Raw genomic sequence first — 26,290 nt, 5'->3', positions numbered from 1 at the left:
AAACACTGGATTCACTGGAGTGTGGTACAAACAATGCAGCTCTCAAACAATGAAGCATTTGTGTTCATTTTCTTCTATTTTATCTTTGGAATTCTACTATTTAGGTCACTATCTGTTGCTTCCAGCTATTCTTTCCTGACAAATTGTAGCTCTTTTTAGGCTTAAAAAAAGATATAATCAATGAATTCATCTATGTTATTCCTCTGGGTATAAAGGTCTAGATGTAATAAGTGGTACACATAGTATAAGATTACACTGCCATTCCTGAAGTGCAGCCCCAAGATTAATTGTGCTTTGTAGACCAAAACTTTGAGAGCTGCTGGATGCTTGCCTCTTTGAAAATCTGACATAAATAACACAATAAAAAAAAGTCACCAAATTTCTCAAATGCTTTAAACAGGGTCCATTCACCAGCATGAACTGAAAGGTTGTGTATGAATAGATGTATTTTCTAAAATATACAATTTTAGATATAGGTAAGAATAATGATGAATAGGTTCTTTACTCCACTATACCTGTCTATGTAAAATGAAAAATCAGCACAGGGTTTAGCTGAAAAAGATAATCCTTGGATTTTAGTGAGAAACATCCCTCACAGCAAGATTATTTCAAAGGCCATGAAATAAAAGTGATACTCAGGTATGGGGACATACAGGATTTCCATTTCCATTTAAACTGAAGCCTACTGATTGCTCATGTAAAAATTACTGTGCTCTGAATGAAATGAAGATGAGTCCTTAAGCAAACAGTCATAAATTAATTTATAATGAAACATGACAGTCATAATTTAATTTGGGTTGTATTTAAGATTGTTGTTACTATTCGTATAGGTCCTTTTTGCCTGGAGGAAGATGTGGCTTCATAGCGGAATGGCAGCTATTGAAATACCAAACTTTTCACACGTACATGTGTATTAATTAATTGCAATCATGTAGATACTTTCCTAACGAAGAACTGTTGTTTCCTGCAAGCAGTGAGACAAGAGCTTGCATGACTGAGGCTGGCACACGCAGTATTGATGGGTTGCCAAGAAGGGTGCCGAGCAAAATGTGCAGAATCTGTTGGGTTGTGGGGCTGCTTCTCCCCTTCCTTCCTCAGGGTGAGCAGAAGGGGTGGACCAGGGCAGCAAGCAGGAAGGATGCAGGTTTTGTGCTTCTCATCTGGTCCACGTAGATTCCAGCTGCCCGTGTACATCACAGCAGCTGTCTGGGCCCAGCACCACAGCCCTGCAGTTTCTGCTCAGCTGATGGCTGGTTTTGTCAGCGCAGAACTGAAAGGCACTTTGGGCACCTGAAGTCTGAGCTGCCCTCTCTGTGTCTGGCCTGTGCCCATTGGGGTAGCTGTACCCCTATGATGCTGTTTGTTCAATGTGGGATTAGGCTAGGTTAAGCTCTTGCCTGCCCACTGCCATGTCTTAGGATCATGGAATATCCCAAGTTGGAAGGATCACTGAGTCCAACCCCTGGCTCCATGCAGCACCACCCAAACCCGACGTTGCTGCCCTCCGCTCCCTGCGAGGAACTGCAGCCACCATGGTGCCTCCCCTCAGCTCCTCTGCTCTGCACTGAGAAAACCCAGGGCCCTCACTGCTCTGCCTGCTGGGCTGCTCTGTGTTCAGTATCCTAGGAAGGATATGAATGTGGTTTTTCTTCTTTCTTTTTTGAGATAAAAATACCTAACATGTGGAATTTTGCTGTTGATATTGTAGATGTTGATATTCTTTGTAGTTATTCCTATGCCAAAATGAGTCTTGCTTTTGCCTTCACTGACTCCACCAATGAAACTGTAATAGCTTTTCACTTTGACCAGAGATTCCAGTAAAAGTGGTATAGAAAGGTTCTAGTTTTAAACCAAGAAACAATTTCTCTGTTTCTAATAGCACGAAGTCACAAAAAGACTCTTTAGTTTGTTAATTGGAAGATGATACAGTAGGGCATTTTGGGATAATAAAGGTGTGACCAGAAGAATCTTATTTAGTCTTGACATCAGTTAAGAAATCACGATCCCAAAAAACTTGTGATTTCTATTTGGAAAACAGTGTTTAACAAAGGCCAAATTAAAGGCCTTGAATTGGAGCATCTATGCTAAAAAATAGGTATTTATGAAAAGAAGAAGTCAAAGCCCGACTGTAATGATTATGTTAATGGGGGACAGCAGTGGATGCACTAGCTGTAAACTGTCAAAAAGATGTTTCACGCTTACTAGCAAATACCCTTCAATCATGGTTATGCAGCACATAGGAAGTGACCAGGTAAGCAAGTGACAGTAATTCATCAAAAGGTTGATTGCATCTTCCTCCAATTGCAAAGGGCTCTTTGCATATCTCTTCTAAGAACAGAATTCCCCTCATTGTGCACTAAGGTCTTTTCTGCAGCTCCAAGTGGGATGGTCAGATCAGTAACAGGATGAGCAAATGCTGGGTCAGACCAGCATCATTTCAGGACAGCCCCAGTGCCTTACTATTGCCTGTGCCTGAGATCCCTTCATCATCAAACTCTTATTGGGATAAATACAATGTTTGCAACCATGACTTAGTTGGGTTTCATGTGTCTGTCATATGGACCTGCAAATCTAAACTGTTAGAACACTGCCAGCAGAGGTTCCACAGCACGCTATTTTATGTTATCTGATCTGTTAAGTGTGTCATTGTGGTGAAGTTTTCTGAAAGGCTGAAACCATTTTTTCTGAGTTAACTTTTTCAGATCAGGAAGCCGATCCAACTCATCATTTGTTGCAACGGCTGGAGCTGGCAGGACAGGGAACTGCAGCCAGAAACTGCAAGTAATGCTCATTTGGCACCAATAGGATCTTTGGTGGACTTCAGGATTTGATTTTATAATGCACTGATTAGCACCAGCGATGGTGGTTAATATAAAGCACCTTCAGTAGTTTGAAAAACAACATAGCAGAGTATTTATTCCAGGACCCAACTGCAGATGGTCATGCTTAGAACCATCTAAGCATCCTATGGAAAGGATTTTTAGTTTAAACTGACCACAGGAAGTGGTTTGCTACCACTATAGGTAGAAAAGTGAGGCGTGGAGTAACTGAATAAAACACAAAATAAAACTGTAAGGTAAAGTCAATAGAGAATTGCCATTGCGCCTCCTTTTACCAATTTCTCCAGTATTTTTCAGAACACACTAGGGAAATATTAAAAAAAAAAAAGTTTAATAACAATTTACAAATATACAATACTTACATTTTCAAAAGTTACAAAAATGGTACATTTAACAGAAACCAAAAGCTTCATCTGACCTTTGGTACATTTCAAAGTTAGTTATTTACAAAGAAAAATCAGTCACTTTTCATAGTGTCACATGTTTACATGTAAGCATCCCTCAGTTAAAAAACATCTCACAGCTTACCCACAGGCACTTTTTGCAGTTTGAGCTCTGCACCCATCTATCACATTGAGAATTCTATCAGCCCCCGTGAAGCTGACATGATATTGCATTATTATGTTTTAACAGACTTCAGTTTGAAGAATACGTATAACCATCACGCTGAACTGATTCACAGTTGGTGACATTTCACCTGGTGCATTTTGTATTGCTTATGGTTTGGTACAATGACATAGGCTTCCTTTTCTAATTAGCTTGTAACACACGTTAAGAAACAAAAATGGACTAGCTTTATTAGGTAGGACAATTCCATCTCTTCGTAGAGGAAATTAAAAACAAAAGCGTTCTTCCCTTGCTGTTATTTCACCTCATGAAATTTGTATATTAAACCCTTTCTTCACCATGCACAATTTTTGCCTAAAGGTAACAAACAGATCAAGGCTTCCAAAATCTATTCATTTCTATGACTTTTCCATTAGTGGACGTTTTTTAGTTTGCACTTATTTTAACTCAAACTTTAGAAATTTCCCTTGAGAGCAAACACAAGTATTGCATTGCCTGCGTGTTCTTTGAGTGTCATCCTTTAGCTTAAAATATTTCCAGTGAAAGAAATGCAGCCAAAATACATACAGCCCATTTCTGAAGCCTCTTACTTCTTAGCGTACACCATTTTTTTCATGTGGTCATGATTTTTAGAGCATGTAACTTCAGTGCCTAACAGAATGGGAACTCAAAAAGCCTGGAAATTCATTGTTTTGAGGACAGTGTGGGACTACACGTTTCCCACAGGTATGTTTTAATTAAGACTAAATGCCACCAGGATATCAGTAACGGCTCAGGATTGGGATCTTTTTTTAAATCAAGAAATAAGAAAAGCTTGCTGTCAGCAACTGTGGGCACAGTTTAAAATGTCTTCCATCGTTACAACTTTGCCCTCCCAAGAACTTAGAAACTCCAGTCAAACTGAAGCATCTTTTAAGAATGCCTGCATTCTGGATTTCCTTCGTGCAAGAGCTTCTTGTTTTTTTCTTTCAATTTCTTCTTGAGAACATTTTCTGTGTTTCTGTTCCACCATAGACACTGTAAATAAAAAACATACATTTAGGACCCTACAACTTTTTTTTTGTTTGTTTTGTTTTTTCCAATATTTATTTCAACTCATCTGTTTTCAGTGTGTGAAGATACATAGCAAGAGCACGCTATTGTGACATGCCAGGCACCCAAGCCCATCTATCCTGTCCCCAGGGCAGAAGGGGGATAAGATGCATGACCTTTGCAGTGCTGCTGATTACTACCTCGCAATGAAGGTATGGGGGGGGGGGGGTGCAGACATTTGCTTCAAGGAAATTTTAGTTGGCTGCCCTTCAAGTGAACCTTGTGACAAGAGGAGTCAACACAGGAGACGGCAGTGGGTTAAGAAAATTAAGGCTCTTGGAATGAAAAGGGCTCTACAATTTAGTGAGTCAGAGAGATGGGCATCGAGATGGTATAGACACAGGGTCAGATATAGTACAGGTGTCACACAAATAAAACCAGAAAGGTTGAAAAAAGGTCAGAAGGAGCAATAAAAATTGTCAAAGGAGACAAGAACATGATAGCTAAACGTAATATTTTATATGTTGTGTTACAGAACTATAAATTCCTGTACAATAAAATCCTGACCTCATTGGAACCAACAGGAAGGCTCCCATCATTCTTCAGGTCAAGAATTTTACCATTTTTATGCACTCATTTTCAATTAATGTATTCATAATAAGTAGTTTTCCAGACTGGATAAACACAACAAAGGCTCAATTTGATTCTTAAGATGATTTACAGATGTCCATTACATATTAGTTTTTGCAAAGACTGCTTAATACCCAGCCTTCCATTGCAGCAAGGTCTTTTCACAAACAGCTTAAGATAGAGGGAAGTTCTGTTGTTTCTCTGGAAATAAAATCTAAGCTAAGAGAGCACTTTCTATTTCATAAATACATTCTCTAAAGCATTCTGCAGAATGACAATTTAACTTCCCCCCCCCCATCCAAAATGGTTTATTTCCATTTGTCTACTTCTTTGCTGGGTACAGAAAAGATAAAATAGTGATTCTTTACATAATGCTGGCTGATGGTTTCCAGGAATTACTTTTTGTTTTTATAACAGCACTTCCTAGCAATTGAGGTTGATATAGTACACTTCAAAAGGCCCATTTTATCAAAATTAGTACTAATAAATACTCTACCAAGCAATTAGGTCAAGAGAAAGTGAGGACTGACTGAAACTTGGCTTGTTCCACATTTCTCTAGCGAATAACAGTGCTTAGAATATTGCAGACCACTTCAAAACGGTCTGGTCTAGTGACCATCTGGGAGGGTAAATAAAAGGAAGCGTTAGTGTTTGGGCTGATTACACAAGGAATATTTCACTGGCAATTCTGGTCACAGAGCAAATAACAATACACGCCTCGGTTTCAGAATGATTCGAGGTTCCAATTTCCAGGCATACAATAAAAAGAAATTGGCATTCTGTATCATTTGCTGCCTTTTCCCTGCCCCACCATAAACTGGGGTTTTAAAATCATGGCTGAGATAAATAATTTTTAATGTTTTTTTTTTTTTCTTTCCCAAAACATACTGCTAATTCAAGCACTGACTTGCACTACAGCACTCACTGCGTACCAAAATGGTTTGAAGTAACTCAGAGCACAGTATGCTGAGTGCTGCCATCAGAGTATACCTGATTCTAGTGGTTCTGAGTGGCTATGGAGTATGAAGATTTCTGAGAAGCGGAACAAAAATAGGAAAGAAAAGTCCTTAACTACAGGAATTCAAGAAATGTGTCAAGGCAGTTTTAAGTTTGGAGAAAACAACTTCCAAATTCTCATTAGTACATTTACTATTGCCTAAACTGAATGGATAAATATTGAAATCTATTTTAAGTTGAAACGTGGCATAAACTTATCCTGTAACTTTCTGTGCACAATGAGGAAAAAAATAACAACAGAAAAGCAGTTCAGCAGTGATTCAATATCTAAGGCACGCACCTGATGTAGGCAATGCAAAAGACTCTGAAAGGTGCCTCTTGAAAGGTGGTTTTGTATTTTCAGGCTTGCTGTGCGAGGTCACATTCACCTGATTCTTACTTCCTTCCAAACCCTGAAGAGCAATTCCAATGCCAGAATGACTCCCTGGATTTTCAGGCCCTACATGAAGAGCTCTCTGAGAACTGTCAGTCTTTCGAAACTTAAACTTTGAAGGCAGAAGTGACATGCTGTTACCGGAGCTGTTATTTGGCATCTTTCCTGTATTATACAAAAGATGTTGGCTCTCTAACGATTTGCTACAAAAAATGTTTATTGCATTAGCTGGGCTTGCTTCAGAACTAGTTTCTTTTGCCGGCACAGAGTTTGACCTATGCCATTTTCCTGAAGCACTCCTTCTAGTATCTTCAGAAGCAGCTTGATGATAGTTTTTTGACAGTGTGTATTTACTCTTCGCTGAAGTACCAGAGGTCGCTGTTAGAGGATTCAGTACGTTTTTACAGTTTGCTACGTGCCCTGTTGCAGTCAGCCCATGTGTAACCCTTGAGTTCCTAGAGTTGTCTAGTGAATGACCATCCTGCTGTGCGTTTCTTTGTTGTGCTGAGGGGTGATCAGATAGTCCTGGTTTAGATGCTGCAAAGCCACTGTCAGCATTTGATCTGGATTGAATACTGGCTCCTTGTATTGTTTTAGTTCTCTCGCTTCCTTGTTTAACATCCTGGTTCTGAGTCTGCTTTTCTACATCATCACATACCTGATACAATAATTCATCGTCCTCGCAGTTTGCATCCCAAAGACTATCAGATTCACAAAACATGTCTAAAACCTCATCAGAGAATTTTGGTTCATTCCAGTCATCAAATGACAGAGGACATTTCTTTGGTATTTCAGCTGGATTTAAGTGACCTGTATTGACATTAGGTTTCGTATTGGTAGAAACACTGGTTGATTCACAGAAAACAATGTGTGTGTCATTCCCAGGTTTTTCAGTCTGAGGTCTACGAGAATGAGATCTTGAAGGACAAAGAGGAACAAGGTTACCTTTAGGCTCAACAGTTCCATTTCCATTCTTCGCTTGAGACTGCATTGAAACAGGAATAGAGTTAAAATCATTGTTGGGGGCACTTCTCCAAGCAGAATCCATGCTTGCCATCTTTGAGTTTTCCATCTTATTATAAGGCTTTTGTAAAGAAAGAGATTTTGCAACGTTTTGTGCATTTTTACTAGGATGCTTCAAAGGTGAAAACTGGAAACTGTTAGATTTGTGTACGCTCTCCAAACAAATTACTGAAGTAGAATTACTTCTTTCCTTTGTTCTGCTGGCATCACTGGAACCCTGCACAGATGGATTTATAGGAAATGGTGGAGCTTCTTCAATGTTTATCAACTCGGGATTTTGGGTTATTTGCATCACAAAAGAGTCATCTGCCAAAAAGTCTGTATCCCAGTCATCAAAATCATCATTAACTACTCCAGCAGGCTTACTGGAGACCACCAATTCTGTCTTCAAAGAAGAATTTTTTTTTGTCAGCATGTGAGTATCAGTTTTTTGAAAAGCCTGTTTCACACTTCCTGGTGCACGTAGGGTATCTTTTCGACACGCACCTGATCTGCCATTTTGCACGTTTTTAATTTGCTCAGGAAGGTGGTCAATCTCCAAGATACTTTTGTTTTCACAGAAACTGTTATTTAGAGAAATACCTGAGAGCCCTTGGCTTAACTGTCCACTACACTTCTGGGTAGAACAATCAAAAAGAGCATGAAGGGCTATTTCAGCCTCAAGGTCTATAGACTTTTGACTGCTAGACTGACAAGGCTCTACTGTAGGGATGCCAGTGCTTTCTCCAACTGGTTTCAGAGACAGAGCAGTACCTGTTGCAGAAACCTCATCAAGGAGCGATTTCAGGTTCTTAATTTTTGATTCATCTTTGTGATCATTTAAAGACTCGGAGGTGGTCTGGATAAAGCCATGACTAAGCTTCTCTTGTTCATGAACAGCATCTAGCTCTACCAGATTTTTATCAAATTCCTTGGCCAACTTCATGAGCTCCTCTTCAGGACTTTTTATTTTTAGATCTCTAGATTAATAAAACACAAAAGTAAAATAAAATAGAGAAGAGAATCAGACCTATTGAGAAAGTTTTGCTAAGTTCAGCTAAGCTACCCTATATGCTGTTTACTCACTAGTTTAACAGCTACTGAGAGTATGACTGAATCCTGCTGCTCTCAATGCATGCAATCCTTTAGATAACTCCCAGTGATAACCACCCAATTAACAAGATAGCAACTGCAAAGTTAAAATCTTTCTGTGTGCTAATATACAATTACATGGCTCACTATGCATGCTGAAACACCACGTAGCCTTTTTACAAGAAAACCCAGCTACAATGGGCAAGGCAAAACTCTGACTTACCTTGTACAACATAACTTTGTCCTGGCTCGCACTTTTACTACTCCAGGTGTGCAGGGAATAGCATCCTCACCAATCCACGTCCCCAGAAGGGAGCCTTCATTACAGGCTGCTTTTTCATCCTGGATGATTAGATTTATAATGCTTAGCAATTTGATTTCAGATAAGGATTTGACTAGACACACACCTTGCATTAGTTAACGTTACTAAATCAATTAAATTGGATCAAATCTATTGAAAGCCAAGGATGGGAGCTAAACCAATACAAGCTAAGCAAGATTACTCCAACACTGTCAACTGATAGTTGTATCGGTTTAATTGTATCAATTTAATGCTGGAACTTCAATTAAAATAATTGAATTTTAGTTTGGTGATTAAATCTAATACTATATTTGCTTCCCAGTCAGGTTTACGAATAATCAGCAATATTCACATTACAAGCTGTGATTTAGTTTATTTACTTTAGTACACAAGTAAGAAGCTACTTGAGATACCCTTATCTTTATCCACTTACAGCAGCATTAACAGATTGGAGAATTTGAAACAGATCATATTTTGTATGGAAAAAAAATCTGACTTCTTCCATTACAACTCTTAGAAAGGAGCCTTTAAACAGAAATCAAGGATGTTTAGAAATGGAATGAGCTCTTTTTACAGCTTCAACATTCAGGCTGGGATCTGAATTCCTAAATCTAAGAGATACACTACTGCAGCAGTACAGCGAGTACAGGGCCAGAGCCAAATACTGAATGTGAGGAGTGACTGCATGTTAGCCAACAAAGGTAATTTGAACTTCACTGACTATCAGGGTAGTTTTCAGTATGTTTCATTTTTCAAGAAAAAAAGAACGCAAGCAATATATATTAGCAAACCCAGTATGATATTATTTATAGTCATTATAGAACTGTAGTCATTTAAAAGGAAATGACATCCCTTATCAATGATTTTCTACTTCTCCTTTCTCACAAATATTCAAAATAGCAAACACATTTAAATGGCTCTGTCAAATAAGTAGGCATTTTTGGCAAGCCACATTCTACAGACCGTACTAGGAATGACAAGTTCTCTTCTTCCATCTAGTACAATACAAACAATAGACTCCTATTAAAAGACTATCTTCTTTTCATTTTGTGGGCTGTGGATGTCAGTTTGACAGCCAGAAAGAGACGTCAAGAGAGTGGACCTTGGGGTAAAAAACGCAAATTATTTAGAATAATGGTGCAGCTTTACTGCGTTTATAGCATTGAGCAGCCTCTCTTAGATATCCGAGTCAGATGTTGCCAAGTAAATCCAGTATGTGAAGAAACTATACCTTTTAATGCACAAGTGATTAAGGATATGTAAACCACAATAAATCTTCTAAGATCAGGGGCAATAAGCTGAGTTCTGCAAGTAGAACTTCCTAAATGCAGCTGCAACTAGTCCACTTTCTTCATACATCTTGTTTTTTTAAGAGTCAAATGTTGAGCTTATGATTATAATTCAAGCCAGTTTTATAAACATGTTTCTAGTTATCTGCACACTTGCTTCTTGCCATGTATGTTAGACTACTGTAACTAAAAGGGAGCCTTCAGTAAAAGCACTGTTCTGTTTCAGTACTGCATATACAGAGCATTGTTTTAGAAAGTAACAATTACCTGAGGAGCAATCCTATTAACAATTTCTGAAATTTCTACTGCACATCTACTGGTAAGCTGTTTGGTTTTTCCTTTGCCTAAGAAAATAATAATAATAAAAAAAAAAAACTTAAAAAATGGCAAAACTTTACAATTTATAAAGTTCATTATAGCTCAAATTACACTTGATGAAGTCCGAAGTTCATATAGCACTATACTGAGGAATCTGGGGGATTTTAATAAAAGCAAAATCAAACCAATCACCACTGGACTCACCAGGTGCTGTCACGATACAAGAAGGGGCATTTTTCCAATAAATTTGGACTTTTATCACAGAATCATTTGACTTGGAAGGGATCTTTAAAGGCCATCTAGTCCAATTCCCCTCCAATGAATAGGGAAACCTACAGGACTATCAGGTGCTCAGAGTTCCATTCAGCCTTAGCTTGAATGTCTCCAGGGATGGGGCATCCATGACATCTCTGAGCAACGTGTGTCAGTGCCTCACCACCCTTACTGTAAAAGCCTTCTTCCTTATGTCCAATCTAAATCTCCCATCTGTTAGTTTGAAACTATTTCCCCTTGTTCTGTCACAAGAGACCCTGCTGAAGAGTCTTCTCCCTTCTTCTAATACATTGCAATTGCATTCCCTTGACAGGCACCCTGAAGTCTGAATTTTGTTAATATTACCTATTCCACGTGCAATTGGTGAATGAGGATCCCAAAAGATTTCTTGCTGTATATCAGTGTCATTAACTGGTGAGCTGAAGGTGGGTATTCTGGATTTCCTACTCAGTGATCTCTTTGGAGTTTTATGTAAACATGGCTCTGTGTAAACAGAAAGGTGATCCTTATTAAACGATAACAAACACAAAGGTGAAGAAACTCAGAATCTAACAGACCCAGGGCAAGGCACAATGGAGATGCTTTCATAGAATCACGGAATCACTACGGTTGGAAAACACCCACAGGATCATCCAGTCCAACCATCCACCCATCATCAATAGCTCTCACTAAGCCATGTCCCTCAACACAAAATCCAAACGTTCCTTGAACACCTTCAGGATTGGTGAATCCACCACCTCCCTGGGCAGCCCATTCCAGTGCTTGACCACTTTTTCAGAAAAGTAGTATTTCCTAATGTCCAGCCTAAATCTCCCCTGGTGCAGCTTGAAGCCATTCCCTCTGGTCCTATCACTAATGACACGAGAGAAGAGGCCGACCCCCAGCTCACTACAACCTCACTTCAGGTAGTTACAGAGAGCAGTAAGGTCTCCCCTGAGCCTCCTCTTCTCCAGACTGAAGAATCCCAGCTCCTTCAGCTGCTCCTCATATGGCCTGTGTTCCAGACCCCTCACCAGCTTTGTTGCCCTTCTTTGAACATGCTCCAGGGCCTCAATGTCTTTCTTGCAGTGAGGGGCCCAAAACTGGACACAGTACTCGAGGTGCGGCCTCACCAGAGCTGAGTACAGGGAGACAATCACTTCCCTGTTCCTGCTGGCAATGCTGTTCCTGATACAAGTCAGAATGCCACTGGCCTTCTTGGCCACACTGCTGGCTCATGTTCAGCCAAGCATTAATCAATACCCTCAGGTCCATTTCCCCTACAGTCTTCCAGCCGTTCTGCCCCAAGCCCGTATGTAGCATTGCCTGGGGTTGTTGTGGCCAAAGCGCAGGACGTGGCATTTGGCCTTGCTGAACCTCATCCCATTGGCCTAGCTCTCCAGCCTGTCCAGATCCCTCTGTAGGGCCTCGCTATCCCCAGGCAGATCGACACTTCCAGTCAACTTGGTGTCATCTGCAACCTTACTGAGGGTGCACTTAAGGAAGAATCAAAACAAAGCTCACAGTCATCGAGGTTCTTTACTTACAGGATGGGTTCTTTCAACTGCAGTTAAAGCAAGACAAGATGGTGATATCACATAGAGATGACAGGGTGCTGACAGCTGGATGCCCAGCATCTAACACTAAATATGAGGACTGCCTATCTTCTTACCCGAAGGAGTACTGTGTGTTAATGAAATGCTATGTAGAGCTATGTTTTGTGTCCTGCCTCACTCTGTGTCTCACACAGTAAAAGATCGTATAACACTGGTCTGGGTCAAAACACCCACAGGCCCCTGAAAGGCTCTGGGTCACAACTCCCTGCAGGTGCACCATCCACACGTCTCTGTGCCTCTCCAGGTGGGGCTGATAACAACAAGGACACAGCTGCGCACAACAAGCTCCCAGCTGCCTCAGCCTGCTCTTCACACGGAACCGCCTGCACAACTTCTAGAAGACGCCATCCCTACGCCAGATGCACCCTGCGAGCTGCTCTACGTCGCGGCTCCTCTCCTCCCAGGCCCTGCCCTCCGCGGGGAGCTGCTCGCCGCGCAGACGGGCGGGCAGAGCCGAGGCCGCTCCCGCCGTACCTGCCGCGCCGCGCACCGCCGCCTCCCGCGACGGCGACGGCCGGGGCGCCTCCCTGGCGGGCAGGCCGCGGCCCGCGCCGCCCTCCTCGCCTCCGCCGGCCGCCGCCGCCTCTTCCTCTGCGGGACGTTCCGCCGGCCGCCGTCGCCGGCCGAGCCCGTCCTCGCCGCCGCTCCGCCCCCGCAGGGCGGTGAGCCTGGGGCAGGGCTCCCTCCGCCGGCTACCAGGCATGGCGAGCGTTACGGCGGCGCGGCATCCACCGAGCCGCCACCGGCGCCGCCATTTTGCCGGGCAGCCCGCCGGGACAACGCCGATTGGTCACCGCCGCACCGCGCCGGGCCACCATTGGTCCTGCGGCGCGAGGGAGGACCGACGGACGCGGCAGAGAACTTTGCAACGTGCTCGCGCCGCGCGCGCGGCCGCCCCGCAGCCCGTGTGGGCGGGAAGCCACGCTCTCGCGTTCAGCTCGGTCCCGCGCACGCCCTCGGCTCGGCGGCGGCTCGTGCCCCGCGCTGGCTGCTGCCAGCCTCTCTCGTGCGTTCCAGCTCTGTGCTGAGGTCCTCAGGGTGTGCAGGGAGCGCCCTCAGAGAGGGAAAAACAAAAATCAGGCAGAAATAAGCGGTTCCAGCCCTGCGTGGGAGCTGGGGCTGGCAAACAGAGGCTGCCAGAAGCCAAATTTGGTAGGTAAGGGACGGACGTGAGGTTCCTGAGGGGCTGTGATATTACATCGTTATTTAAAAGTGCAAGCACGTGTAGGTGTTACGTCATAAGGTGGATATTTCCTCTGCTGCCCACTGAGTGTAAATGCATAAACATCCACCAAGCAGATAGGTCAAGGAGGGACCTGCTTGTGAATTGCTTGCCTGCCTGCTTTTTGTTTAATCAGTTTGCAGCACTTTGGGCTTGTGCTTCATTTATAAGCTGTGAGCAGGGGGTTTCAATCTGGGATCAGCTGTATAAGGAGTTTTAAAGTCACAAAAGACTGATTCCCTGCATTGGGAAACCTCTTTCCACCCGAGGCCCCAGGCAAGCAATATGCTTTTTTTACTTCTCTGTCCTTGTGGACATAATTAATGCCAATGGAAGACTTTCTAACAAGGAAAAAATTAAGTAGCTTGTATTAAACAGAGGAACTGTTACACATGGAGCTAAACTATCGCAGTCAATCGCAGAAAGTTGTGACTTCGGAGTAATCATTGGTGTCGTACCCACCAAATGCAAATCAGAGACCAGGCTGAAAAAATAGATGTAAAATCAGGCTTCAAAATCCATAGCTGGATGTGAATGTGACTACTGCCTTGTACTAACACCAGCATGGGTGTTACACCTTGCTTTGGTGTAAAGTATGGTAATGGTCTGCATAGCATATTTCACCTCTGTTTGTCAATGTAATAATTAAAACCTGTGATATACAACACTTGTACAAAGATGGCTTGCCTATCACATATACCAGAATGGTGCACCTTAAATTACTTGCCCTGTTGTTTCCAGGGAAGATGGATGCTGAGAAGAGGCCAAAACCAAAATCTGCACCATACAGAAAAGTTCAACAGGTATGTGATGCCAAAAAAAGCTGCTTTCTTAGTGGGTATTTATTTTGTTGCAGCTTAAGAATTTAGCTCGGAGCTGATGCTGTTTATTCAGTTGAGAAACTTAATGGTGGAAGTTTGTGATGTTGAAGGGTTTCTCTGCGGAGCTGTAGCCTCAAGGAGGAGGGAGTTTACACTCCCTTGTTGTGGTACGAGCAGCTGGATCAGTGGCTAATTGTGAGCAGGCTGCGTTCCAGGGACTCGCAGCAAACTCCTGGTGCTGCAGTTGTGAGTCCTACTTTCACCTCAAGAAGGATAAATAATGGAGGAGAGGGAATGAATAATAAAGTTACTTCCGTTCTTAGTTCTGTCAACTGCCTGAGAACTTTTAATTGTGTTTTATGAAGGAAGTTTTGAAAAGGAATGAAACAAACATGGAAGATCTGAGAAATTCCCCAAGAAATATTGATCACTGTAATTATAATACTGTAGGTATGAGTGAAAAAATGCTTCTCTCTAAAATCCTTTGAGCACAGAGCTTTAAAGTGAGCATTTTTTTTCTGTGATGGGAAGAATATGTAGTGTGAGGTTTTACAAAGAGTGTCATTCTTTGAGTTAATGTAACTAGCAGAGAAAAATGACTGTTTCTTATACTTCATCTTTCATGTTTGCTAGAACTGAAGAAAAAGGCAAAATAATTATAGTGATTTCAATGAAAATATTTGTCATAAAACAGAAGGTATCATGAGTAATTAATTCAATTTGGCAAATAGTGTCTTTTTCTTTTTTGAAATACCTTGTGACATTTTCGAAGTGAACTATCTGGTCCTTTACTTCTACCTCAGTTTATATTGCCATGTCTTTGTGTGTGTGTGTGTGTGTGTGTGTGTGTGTGTGTGTGTGTGTGTTTGTGCATTTGGAGCACTTGAGACCAGGTGACAACTAAAGCTTGCTGAGCCATCTTGTTCCTTGGGCAGTTTGCTTTAAAAAGTTGGGTATGAACTTGGGACTCAATACAATTACATAGTATTTTAAATATCAAATGTTTTCTCCTGTGGAAGGAACAGTTAGAGATTATGTAGCTGAGAATCTGCCTGTATGGTGTACCTAAGGAAATTCGATAAATAGGTCAAGTCTCTCCTCTGTTTCTGCAGTTAGACTTCTGGCAAGGCAAGCAGCAAGGAAAACCATGGGCTTTCTAAACCTGTCACAATCCGTCTGTTTCTTTGGTTGTGTACAAAAACAAAATGCAAAAGCAAATGTCTACCAAAGGCAAATGTGTCTGAGTTTATAGCATGACTCTACATGATCTGCAGTTCTGCAGACATCTTCAACAAATTTCAGTGGTCCTGAGATCCTGAGCCTCTGGCCACACTTCCTTGCACGGTACAGACTGCTCTGAGCCTTGTGTTTCTGCAAGAGTATTGTTCAGGGATGCTGGGAGATGAGCAGAGGGGAATTGAATGAGGTGACTTATGTGCCTGAAATCTCCCAGGCAGCTTTGCTCATTCAGAGCTGCTTTGGATGCTCCTGTGCAGCACTGCTTTATGCCTGCTGTATCTGGCTTCCCATCTGTAAGAAGTAGATAACAGTTCTTGGTGCAGCATGAGTTCGGGCTTGCTCAGTCTGGAGAATAAAAGGCTCCAGGGAGACCTCATTGCAGCCTTCCAGTATTTGAGGGGAGATTATTAACAGGTGGAAGACCAACTTTTTACATGAGCTGTCCAATCACTAACAAGGGGGAATGGTTTTAAACTAGAAGAGAGGAGATTTAAATTAGATGTTTGGTGGATTTTTTTTACTGAGAAGGGCAGTGAGGCCCTGGCACTGCTGCCCAGAGCTGTGGTGCCCCATCTCTGCAGGTGCCCAAGGCCAAGTTGGATGGGCCCTGGGCAGCCCAAGCTGGTGGGGGGCAGCCAGCATATAGTAAAGAGGTTGGAACTGTGTGGGCTTTAAGGCCCCTTCCACCCTAAGCCATTCTGTGGTTGTCCTAGGAATAAGCATGGAGCTGTTGGGTGCTGTGGTGAAGAGAAGTCAAAGGGTTAAGGTGAGACACACGGATAAACACAGCTCTCTGAACCCAAAGAAAAATAAACTAAAGCATTGGTATAAAACTTTTAGTGAAAATAAAAAAATTCTAGCTACAATTTTCCACCCCTTTTTTCCCTCCAGAAATCTTACTCATCCATATATTCTCTTAAGAAGCCTTGGAGTGTTTACTAAAATAGAGCACTACATGACAGCAGATACTTTATACAAGTTCACTGAAAGAGATATGTGTTCTGTTGCCTTCTTTGGGACCTTAGGAAAAACTGAGAAGGTATCTGAAATGTTAACTTAATGGACAATAATTTTTTCCATCCATGGGGGAACACAGGCATCGTGCGTGTATTTTTGCTTTTATTAATAGCATTTTGATAGCACGGTTATAAAGCTTGTCCTTGGCTTGCCTTGAAATATCATACTGACTTCACTTATTACTTTAATTTTCCAAGGTGAAATGTTCAGAGAGCAGAAACTGGGGAGGAAAATATGGCCCAAGCAGTTACACATACCTTTATTTTTAAAGTGCTGTCCAGAAGGGTTTGCAGCCCTTTTTGCTGATGCATAAATTGACCTAGACAGTAAATGATACATGACCTTAAAAATATCTGAAGTAGCCTTGCTTGAGAATTTTTAGTAGAGAGTTATTAAATGTCAGAGTAATTTACACAAGCATAGCCTAGTTTATGATTTTGCATTCTTTTCCTCTTTCCTCCATGCCAACCAAGAACCAAAGGAGCTTTGAAATTTATACATGTATCTCCTTTTTTCTTCTTTTATCATAGAGGTTCGTCTGATTTTATTTATCACACTCAGGAAATCTAGTCAAATGTGAGAGCATAATGTAGCTCACAAAGGCCTGATCCAGCAGAGTACTTAAGTACCTGCATAATTTCATCGTGATGACATTTTCCATTGCTCATTAACTGGCATTTAAAGGAAATTTTCCATTGCTTGGTGTCTGGGCATTTAAAGTAAATTGTCAGCCAAAATGGGCCAGCCATTTTGAAGAATTAAGTCAGGCAGTGAACAGGCTACAAGCTGCAGAGGTCTGTCGGGAGTCCCAGAGGTACATGCCCCTTACAGAAAGCTGGTGATAGCCACTGGGAGGGCCTCAGCTTAGCTATTTGTTGTAATGTAGGCTTAATTCTACAGCTCTTCTCCGGCGCTCAGAGTGAAATACATCGAGGGCCTGCTTCTTAGCTGTGCAAGACTGCAGACACCACTGTTTGTAGAGCTCCTGCTTTCAATCTTAGCTGAGCAAGGTAGCTTCAGTACCCTGCTGCCTGGAGGCAGCTCATTGGCTGCTCCCCCTGGAACTTTTGGGTAACCCAGGCGTCTCAACCTGGTGCTGGCTTGCACTGGGTGGGCTTGCACCAGAGAACAACCAGGAGGAGCTGAGGCTGCCATGTCCCATCTGCTCACCTGTTTGCTGCACCTGGTCCTGCTGCCAAGCTTGTAGAACCTTTTACTGTTTTTCATTTGTGCCTGTTCACTGTACAGTGAGGACGTTCTCTTGGGTGATCTCTCAGCTGAGGTGTGTCCTCTGCTATCTTGTTGTTTATATGTGAAGGCAATCATCATGAGGGCAAGATCAAAAACTACTCATAAAAATTACTGCAGCAACGTTTTCCTTTTTCATTTTCTAATCTGTTGATCCTGTTGTACTGTAACTGCAGGCTATCAGGGAGTGAGAAATAAGGTTTCTGTTCTGCTCGCTTAGTTTCTGGAATTTTTTATCCCTTATAAGAAAACAAGTCATAAGGTTCTTTAAAGAACAGGAAAGAATAGGTTTCTGCCTTGTTTGAAATGCCTGACAAACATTAATCTACTTTATATCCTGTAGATGATTTCTTTCATCACTGACAAAAACTGACCTGTCTTTGAAGATCTAGACCTGCTAAAATCAGTGAAGTATTCAGGCAGCTTCCAAACACAAAGCAATCAATGGCCAGAGAAGACAGCTTTTTGATCAAGCATTCTGGAGAAGAAAATAGACAGTGCTTACTTATTTGAAGTAGGCTTAGCTTTTGATTGATACATCTGTTCCAGGAGAATGTTTAGCCTGCAGTCCTAAACAGCTTACTGAGGAATCAGTGATCAAACTACTATGAAATTCTCCAAGTACAGTCATTCTCTGTTTTTCTCCAACAGACTCAGCAGTTTCTGGATAATTTTATGTCAAGTGTTCATAGCTTTATAGAACAGTTAATGTTACTCTGTTACCAAAGTGCTTTTTTTCTTTCTTTTTTTTCCAGGTTTTTGTTTCATAAATCCTTTACATTATCCTTTGAGCCTGTATCTTATTAAGTGTAAGCCACAGTTTACACGAAAATGCATAACAACGAAGTTCTCTCTGGTCCATGTGTATGTAGGACTCTTATGCAGTGTACACTGCTGCTGTTTTTAATGTTGGGGTGACTGGAAGTCATTCTCTCTTAGCAGCAATCTTGTCACCTCTGAAAGGATTCACAGCCTCTGACCAGCGCCCAACGCCTGCACTGTGGAACTGCTGTGCTGTGTGAGCTAACTGCCATTATTGTTTTTTTTCTGTGACAACACCAAGCTTGGGGTGGATATGAAGGTTTGGCTTCAAGTTGTGGAGCTTTAGTATCATAGAATCATAGAATATCTTAGGTTTAATGGCTTAAAGCCCATCCAGCACCAACCCCATACCATGGGCTGGCTGCTCCCACCAGCTCAGGCTGCCCTGGGCCCAATCCAACCTGGCCTTGGGCACCTCCAGGGTTGGGGCACCACAGCTCTGGGCAGCAGTGCCAGGGCCTCACTGCCCTCTGAGTAAAGAATTGCTTCCTAACATCTAACCTAAATCTCCTCTTTTTCTTTAAAGCCATTCTCCCTTGTCCCATCACCATCAGACCGTGCAAAAAGTCAGTCTACCTTATGCTTATAAGCTCCCCTCAAGTACTGGAAGGCCACAATGAGGTCACCCCAGAGCCTTCTTTAGCCTAAACAAGGCTACCTCCATCAGCATTTCTTCATTAGAGAGGTTTTCCAGCTCTCTGATCAGCTTCATTGCCCTCCTGTGGACTCTGCTCCAGCAGCTCTGCATCCTTCTTGTGCTGGGGACTCTGGTTTCAAGAGGGAAGCATGACAAAGTTATATTTCCAACTTGCTCTGTGGTGACCACAGAGATGGGTGGCCCCATTTCTTTTCCCGAAATGGTCATTTCCTCAAGCAGGACAATTCTGGGCCCAGGATCCCTTCCAGCTTTACACGCTATGGCCTGATGGTCCTAATTCATAGAGTGAGCAAACAAATGCCCAGATAAGAATTAGACACCCTTTTTGATTATTAATTTTTTCATTTATTTTCAGATGGCTTTGCCTTTTGTCATATTGTTCACACATAACGCGTCTGACTCTTCCTATGTCACACTACATCTTCGCAGTAATTTTCTGCGCTGTTCTGTCCCTCTGGATTTTACAGCAGTGGATCAGAAAGAAAGTGCAAGCTCTAGCAGAAATAATAAATCCACTGCAGGTCTTGAAGGTACTAATTTCTGCAAAACAAAATACTGCCTCAATTCTGTTATGGGCTGGAAGGGGTGATCAAAGTGAAATACATTCATTGTGGAATTGGTTTGCACAACCTGCTTCTAAACCATTACATCCTCCAAGATTTTTATTTATTTATCTGCAGAAGTAAATAATGCAGTTGATCCAGCCTGGCCTGTGTGCAATGAGTTCCATGCAGCTCCTAGAAAGTTCTGGATTAGTCTCAAACTGCACCCATGTCCCAAGATGGGCAAGGGAGCTGTGTTAGCTTGGTCACTGGGCTGAACCTCGGTAATTTATGGGATATCTGTAAGGAGATGCAGAATGTAGAACTAGTGTGCTCTGCTAGGAGCCCTCCATACAGCTGCCACACTGCAGTGCCTGGGAGGCAAGGTCCTCTCCAGCTGCAAGCTCCCCAAAGAGCTCCAAGTCTGTGGCACTTGTCCTGTGGCTCTCAGCTGAAGGTTGGGATGGTCGATTATGGCTGGAGTAATCTGACATTTGAAATAATATTTTAGGAACTGTCCTTTAATTGCAGATATTTCTAATCTATGCAATCTTATCTAATTAGGTTCAACCATGCCCAATTCCTTGTCTGATTGCCTGAGCCTTTCCGCTTAACCAGTCAGGTTTATTCAATAAGGTGTCCTATAATGTTATTTCCTTCTTTGAGAGTATATGTTATCATCCCTGACATAGACTTAAGAATCTCTCCACTTTCTTCTTATTTTAAGATCCTCCATCTCTACAGTAAAGTCCTGTGCTTTAGTTAGGAATCACCTAGCTGAGGAGAAATCTGGGTGGGAGTTTGGGTCTCATCAGTTTTAAGTACCTGCGAGATTCTTAAGAGACACAGCAAGCACAGAGGAGGCAAAATATAGGTAGAATCTCCATAAATTGAATACAAGATCATTCAAATTGTGGATTCAAATAGTTAACAAGATTAGAAATAAGAAATGAATACAGTTGCACAGGCAGTTGACTCACTATTACTGTCATTTCCTTTTGGCTTTGGTCATGGGGGTAACAAGGTAAGAAATAACTGTTTGTTTCCTTTTATTGATTGGTTTGGTATTTGAAATAAAGATGATCTCTTTTTTTTTTGTATGAACAAGTCTTTTGTAGGTTAATATTATGTTAATTAGAATGGATGTCTTCCTGAGACTTATTTTCTCGTTCATTTGATCTAATTAGCTGATTAATTTTTAATTGCCTACTAAGAGATCTTTACTATATTGTGATTTGTGTTTTACCTTTACATTTGGAAAACAATAGTACACCTAAAATGACTCTAACGTATTGTATTGAAGTATTTCTGTGAGGGATAATTGCAAATTATGATTTCTTCCTGCTTAGTAATTTTAGAGCAATCTACTTTGAGTTAGTGCTCATTAATCAAAAAATTTGCATAGTGTGGAGTAGTAGCAAGGTGCATTAGTTAGGCAAGCTTCACAGGAGATGGTCTGAGACTTGGTGATCAGATGGAAATGCAATCTCTTGGCTGTGTATGGAACCACAGCGAACGCTTCCCAACCTAAAACATTCATTCTTTTTCTCCACAAAAATCTTCTGAGATTCACAGGATGCATAAAGTAATAAGCTTACAAATAGAAGTGTACACTTCTTAACAAGGCCAGCTGTTGATTAAAATATATTTTTCAATGCTGGTAGATAAATCACAGTTCTTGGCAAGTAACGTCAAGTTATTCCCTGCCTGCGTTAAATTCATGCCTCCATTTTAGACTGAATTTGCTGTAACTTCTAGCCCTTGGATTCTACTTTTGCCTGCTAGTTTGAAGAGCCCTCTATGATCATTTTCTTGTTCCCCGTGGTAAGCACTTGTAGACTGTGATCAAATCATTCTTTAACTTTATCTTTGATAAGTTAATTGATTTTGTGCCTTGAGTCTCTTGCAATAAGACGTGTTTCCTAATACTGTAAATGTTCTCCTGGCTTCCTCAGAATCTGTGGATTTTTTCACAGTATTTCTTAAAACAATGCTGTGAGCTCAATCAAACTACTAGCTGTTCCACTTTTGGCAAATAAGATAACGTAACCTCTGTATTTGTCTTTGTTATTTGTACGTCTGGCGATGTACAAACAATGTAGCTTTTGTTATTGCACCACACTAGAAATTCATGGTAATCTGGTTACTTGCTATGGCTTTTGTTCTCCAATCCTCCACTTCCCTGTAGGATCTCTTTCTCCTGGAGTAGTCTTCCATCATTAAATCTGTCTCATAATTGCAGTTCTTAGATCCACGGCCTTCTGCAGACTGTACTGAAGCGCGTAGCATTTGGTTGCACTTAGCTAACCAAGCTGTCTTTTTCATCATTTACCATTTTCCATTTTCACTGTAAATATTGTGAAAATGATTGTTGGTTTTTTTTTAACAAAAAAAGAAGAAACAGTCCATCAGCCAGTAACCAATTATGGTACTAGTGACTTACCCAGTCATACAGTGATGGGTTATGTACATCTGCAGTGTGGTTGGTAGGTAGTTTAAGAAGCCATTCTGATTCATTGCATCAAATTCTAGCAACCCAAAAATTAGCTGCTAGTCACTGGTAGCTTTCTAAGTGCTTAACAGGAAATGTAGAGAGATGGAGACCTTTACAGGAAGACATAGTGAACTTGACCAAAGAGTCATAAATTGCTTTCCAAAAATACCATTTTGTCTCCACAGGCTGTAATGGGAACATACAGATTTCTTGTCTTCTATGCTTTTTAGTTTTTTGGTCCAACTATGGTGTGTTACAGAGCCAGTTCTCATACAGGCATCCATCAGGATGGTTGCCTTTAGCAGTCCTGTTTGTAATCACATCAAAATACGATATCAAGTTAGCTTGACAAGATCTATTTTCCAGAAACCCATATGGATCAGCTATAATTATATTATCCCTTTTAGTTCTTTATCAGGTTAGTTATCACTTATATGCCTCTTTTGCTTTTCTATCAGGTCTTTCTATCAAATTCCTACTTTTTCCACTTTAATATTGACACACATCCAAATAGTGAAAAATGTATTGCAGTGATGTCTTGGACATTTTGTTCATTTGTTTCCATCCTATCTAAATCAGATGAGCTTTTCTATGAAGTGCTTCAGCTCTCCTGGATCAGTCAGGGATAGATCTGAGGATGACTTAGAGCCTTATCTCACAACTCAGAAGGCTTTACCATACAACCCATATGGCCCATTTGCTGTCTTTGCAGTGATGTGTGGGTATTGTGCCTTTTTCTTTCAGCACTTCGAATGAAAATTCTTGTAAATGTATTGTGTCTCTATTTTCTAAACTCACATATTTCAGAACACTTTTAAATGTCTGAAGAAAAGTTGCCTCATTTTTGGTTCTTCATTCTTTTTTTTCCTCTGTAAAAGAAATACATCTGAAAGTAAACAGAGAGACCATAGTCTCCCATTGACTTCAGCATGCAGAGAGACTTCCAGGGCTGAAGGGAAAGCAATAACACTTCTTGCACATAGGAAGTGCAAGGGTAGCAAACTTTCCAACTTTTTTTTTTCTTTTCCCAATGTAATATCTTTTGCATGAGGAAGATGCTCTGGAGTAAGGATTTCTGCCAGCAACTCATAAAAATTCCATAGGAGAAAATGTACACAATGGAGTCTTTCTGAACCAAGGAAACTGCCCAAAAGCTTGAAACTCCATCTGAGAGTTCATTTAGGTCACCAGATAACTCAAAACCCACTGGTGGCACTTCAAGTTTCAGCACAGTAAGCTAACTGGTACCAAAGTGGTGGACTGTAAAGGCAAGTCAAAACTGTCCTGCTCAGCTTGATCCTTCTGCTTGATTTTGACCTGAAAGACAGTCAGTGTCATAGTTCATGCCAGCACATCTGCTCCACTGTGGGAGAGATGTTGCCATTTTAGAAGTGACTTATTTCAGGAGGTGCATATGAGTTTCTTGTACCTAAAAAATTGTGGCTGCAATGTCATGTAGGAAGGAATCATTTATTTTCATTTAAGGTGGATTAGAGATATAAGTCAATGACATGTCCTTCTTCCTGGGTAATCCAAGGACAGATTTTGGGTGGAAAGGAAGATTGATGTTACCTAATGGTGATATTTTACAGTGTGTAACTCTTGAGTTTCCCAGTAAATATTAGGGAAGCAGTTAACACCTAGTGTGACTGCCTATGCTGCATGTAGCTCATCTCCCTTGGAGATATGTGGTGTTTTCTTTCTTCTGCTTATTTAGTCTTCTCATTTATTTTTTTCAATGTTCTCCATTATTTCTGCATCTGCATCAATCAAATGTAAACATCATAGTTTCACAATGGCCAGATCACCAGATAGGCAAATAGATTCATTCCTTAAGAGGCTGGGAATGTTGATGTTTTCAGGTTCTTACTTTGCCAAACTAGTGATATTCAGGTCATTTTTAGACAGTATTTTGCAAAATGCAGTTTTATATTCCAGAACTAATGTCTTGTAACACAGCAAGTGCTTCACAGGCATGCTGCATAGTTAGCACTACAACAGCTTCTTCATCAGCTTAACAGAGCATTTGCACTGAAGCCATTTCATGTCTTTGGGAGGATGGCACACTCATTATAGGAGCTACCTATCCAGCCATGAGTTGCATCACAATGTGAAGGTATTTATGTGATTACTTCTTGGGAGGTGTTCATCCAAGTGTAAATTGCTCTGCCTCAGAACAGATTTTGGCTGGCGCTGACAGCTTGGATGACTGGCACATTGTCATTTTCATAACACACCTAAAAGGAAAGTGCCAAAAAAATTTAAGTGGCTTCAGTGAGAAATTTCCAGTAAAGATTTTGTCTCAAGGTAACTCAGTCGAAATAGGTTGGCTTCAGTTAATATTTGAGATAAAACAAGATTAAGAACCATTATTTTTCTCTCACGATGTTTCTGAGGACATCTCAGTTCATGTGAAAGCCGTGCGCGGTGAGACTGCCATGGTAACACAATACTGTGGTTTATACTCCTCTTTGTGCCTACCTGTGCTTTTAGTTGTCACTGAATTACCCTTCCACACCTATGAAGAAAACTTTTCTATCCCAACCGTCCTATTTGCATGGGCTGATCCTTCTGTGCTGTTATGGGGATTTTGCCCTGGCTCTCCTAAGGAAGCATGGGTTATGCAGTCGTTCTGTGCCAGCTGAGCAGTTATGTTTCTCCCTTTTCATTATCTAGTTGCAAAAAAAACCCCAAACACCCAACCAAACAAACAAAAATAGAAGGATGAAAAGATGAAGATCTTTCTAAAATGTGATTCCTACTGGTATTATAAAAACTGATGGCTAGGAGGAGCAGACAGCCCCAGTTTATCACCCCCGTTCCCCTGGATGAGAGAATTGCCACACTAGAGCGATGCTACATATGCTCCGGAGTTCTCACATTACTGAACACATCTCACATGTGCTTTATTAGACAGAGTATAATCCAACCGTGGGATGCAAAATCAAAGCGAACCACACTTTGTAAGTTTACAGCTCAGGAAATGGAGAGAAGCTGCTTTCCTTCTGCTCACTGGAACAAAAATGCTTTTGAAAAGTAGGTTCCAACCCCTCTTTTTGGTGCTGCCTGAGATTTCATCCCATTAGCTGTGATGGTCACCATTCCATCGCTTCCAAGCGATGACGTGATGTACTGGGGGAAAGTGTTGTTTCCAGTGTTATCAGGATAAATCTTCCTATAAATGTTTGACCAAGAACACACGTGTTTTACAATTATGTCTGCTTAAAGAAACCAGTCATATCCTCATAGTACTGCAGAATCTTTTTTTTTTCTGGCAAGAGATGTGAAGAATTTCCAATTTCTATATATTATAATAGATTTTACTGCAGAAATTATTGGTGTCCAGATTTGTAAATCAGACGGCACATAGCCCACAGTTTTGTTTGTTTCATTTATTTAGCATGGCATGGCTGGGTCCTGGAACTAGCTTATATGAGGTCATTACCCTATTGATTAAATAGTGTGATGAAAAGGGCATGATAATGCACTGCTGGGAGATTATTGCCAGACACTTTGCAAACAAAGCTGCTGAAAGGAGAGCAGTTGTGAGACCTTCAGCGTGGTGGGTAATTAGCAAGCAAGTAGGAATTAAAATAAAGGATACATGGCGTGATATAGTGATTATGTGCAGATAAGTAATGTTTTGAGTACTCCCTTTTGGTGACTCTAATGAGAATACATTTTAGTACAGGAAATGTCTGCTGGGACTACACTATCCAGAATCCTTAAACAAGCTGTGCAGTGTGTTGTCTCTGACAGCGAAAACAGAGCATGGAAGCAGTGCTGCAGTTCTCTCTTTCTCTTCAGACCTTTCTCTTTTCCTTCCAAAAATCTCATACTGGTATAACGAGTCTTAGAGAAAGAATGGATAAACCTATGCCCCTTCTCTGGGATGGAG

The 26,290-nt window shown here is 41.3% G+C and overlaps 1 protein-coding gene and 1 long non-coding RNA gene across 3 annotated transcripts in view; one reads left to right on the top strand and one right to left on the bottom strand.

The window, feature by feature from the left end:
* Nucleotides 1-11,326, top strand: part of LOC122192102 — a 72,985-nt gene extending 61,659 nt beyond the window's left edge. Inside the window, exon 3 of one of the 2 annotated variants that reach the window (XR_006182536.1) lies at nt 11,048-11,326. This is a non-coding gene — a long non-coding RNA (uncharacterized LOC122192102). Of the gene's footprint in view, nt 1-830; nt 2,350-11,047 lie in introns of those variants that run through there. The other variant, XR_006182538.1, reaches the window with a different exon arrangement.
* Nucleotides 3,157-13,032, bottom strand: ETAA1 (ETAA1 activator of ATR kinase). The gene is made up of 6 exons (XM_042892558.1): nt 12,804-13,032; nt 11,080-11,217; nt 10,411-10,487; nt 8,777-8,895; nt 6,367-8,441; nt 3,157-4,424 (listed from the first exon to the last, which is right to left on the bottom strand). Exons 1-6 carry the CDS (start codon nt 13,030-13,032, stop codon nt 4,303-4,305), a joined length of 2,760 nt encoding a protein of 919 aa, XP_042748492.1. The 3' UTR covers nt 3,157-4,302.
* Nucleotides 13,033-26,290: the final 13,258 nt, after the last annotated feature.

The sequence above is a fragment of the Lagopus leucura genome, unplaced genomic scaffold (assembly GCF_019238085.1).
Source record: "Lagopus leucura isolate 7727_CA_CO unplaced genomic scaffold, USGS_WTPT01 Super-Scaffold_73, whole genome shotgun sequence".
NCBI lineage: Eukaryota > Metazoa > Chordata > Aves > Galliformes > Phasianidae > Lagopus > Lagopus leucura.
This window is presented reverse-complemented; position numbering and strand designations above follow the sequence as displayed.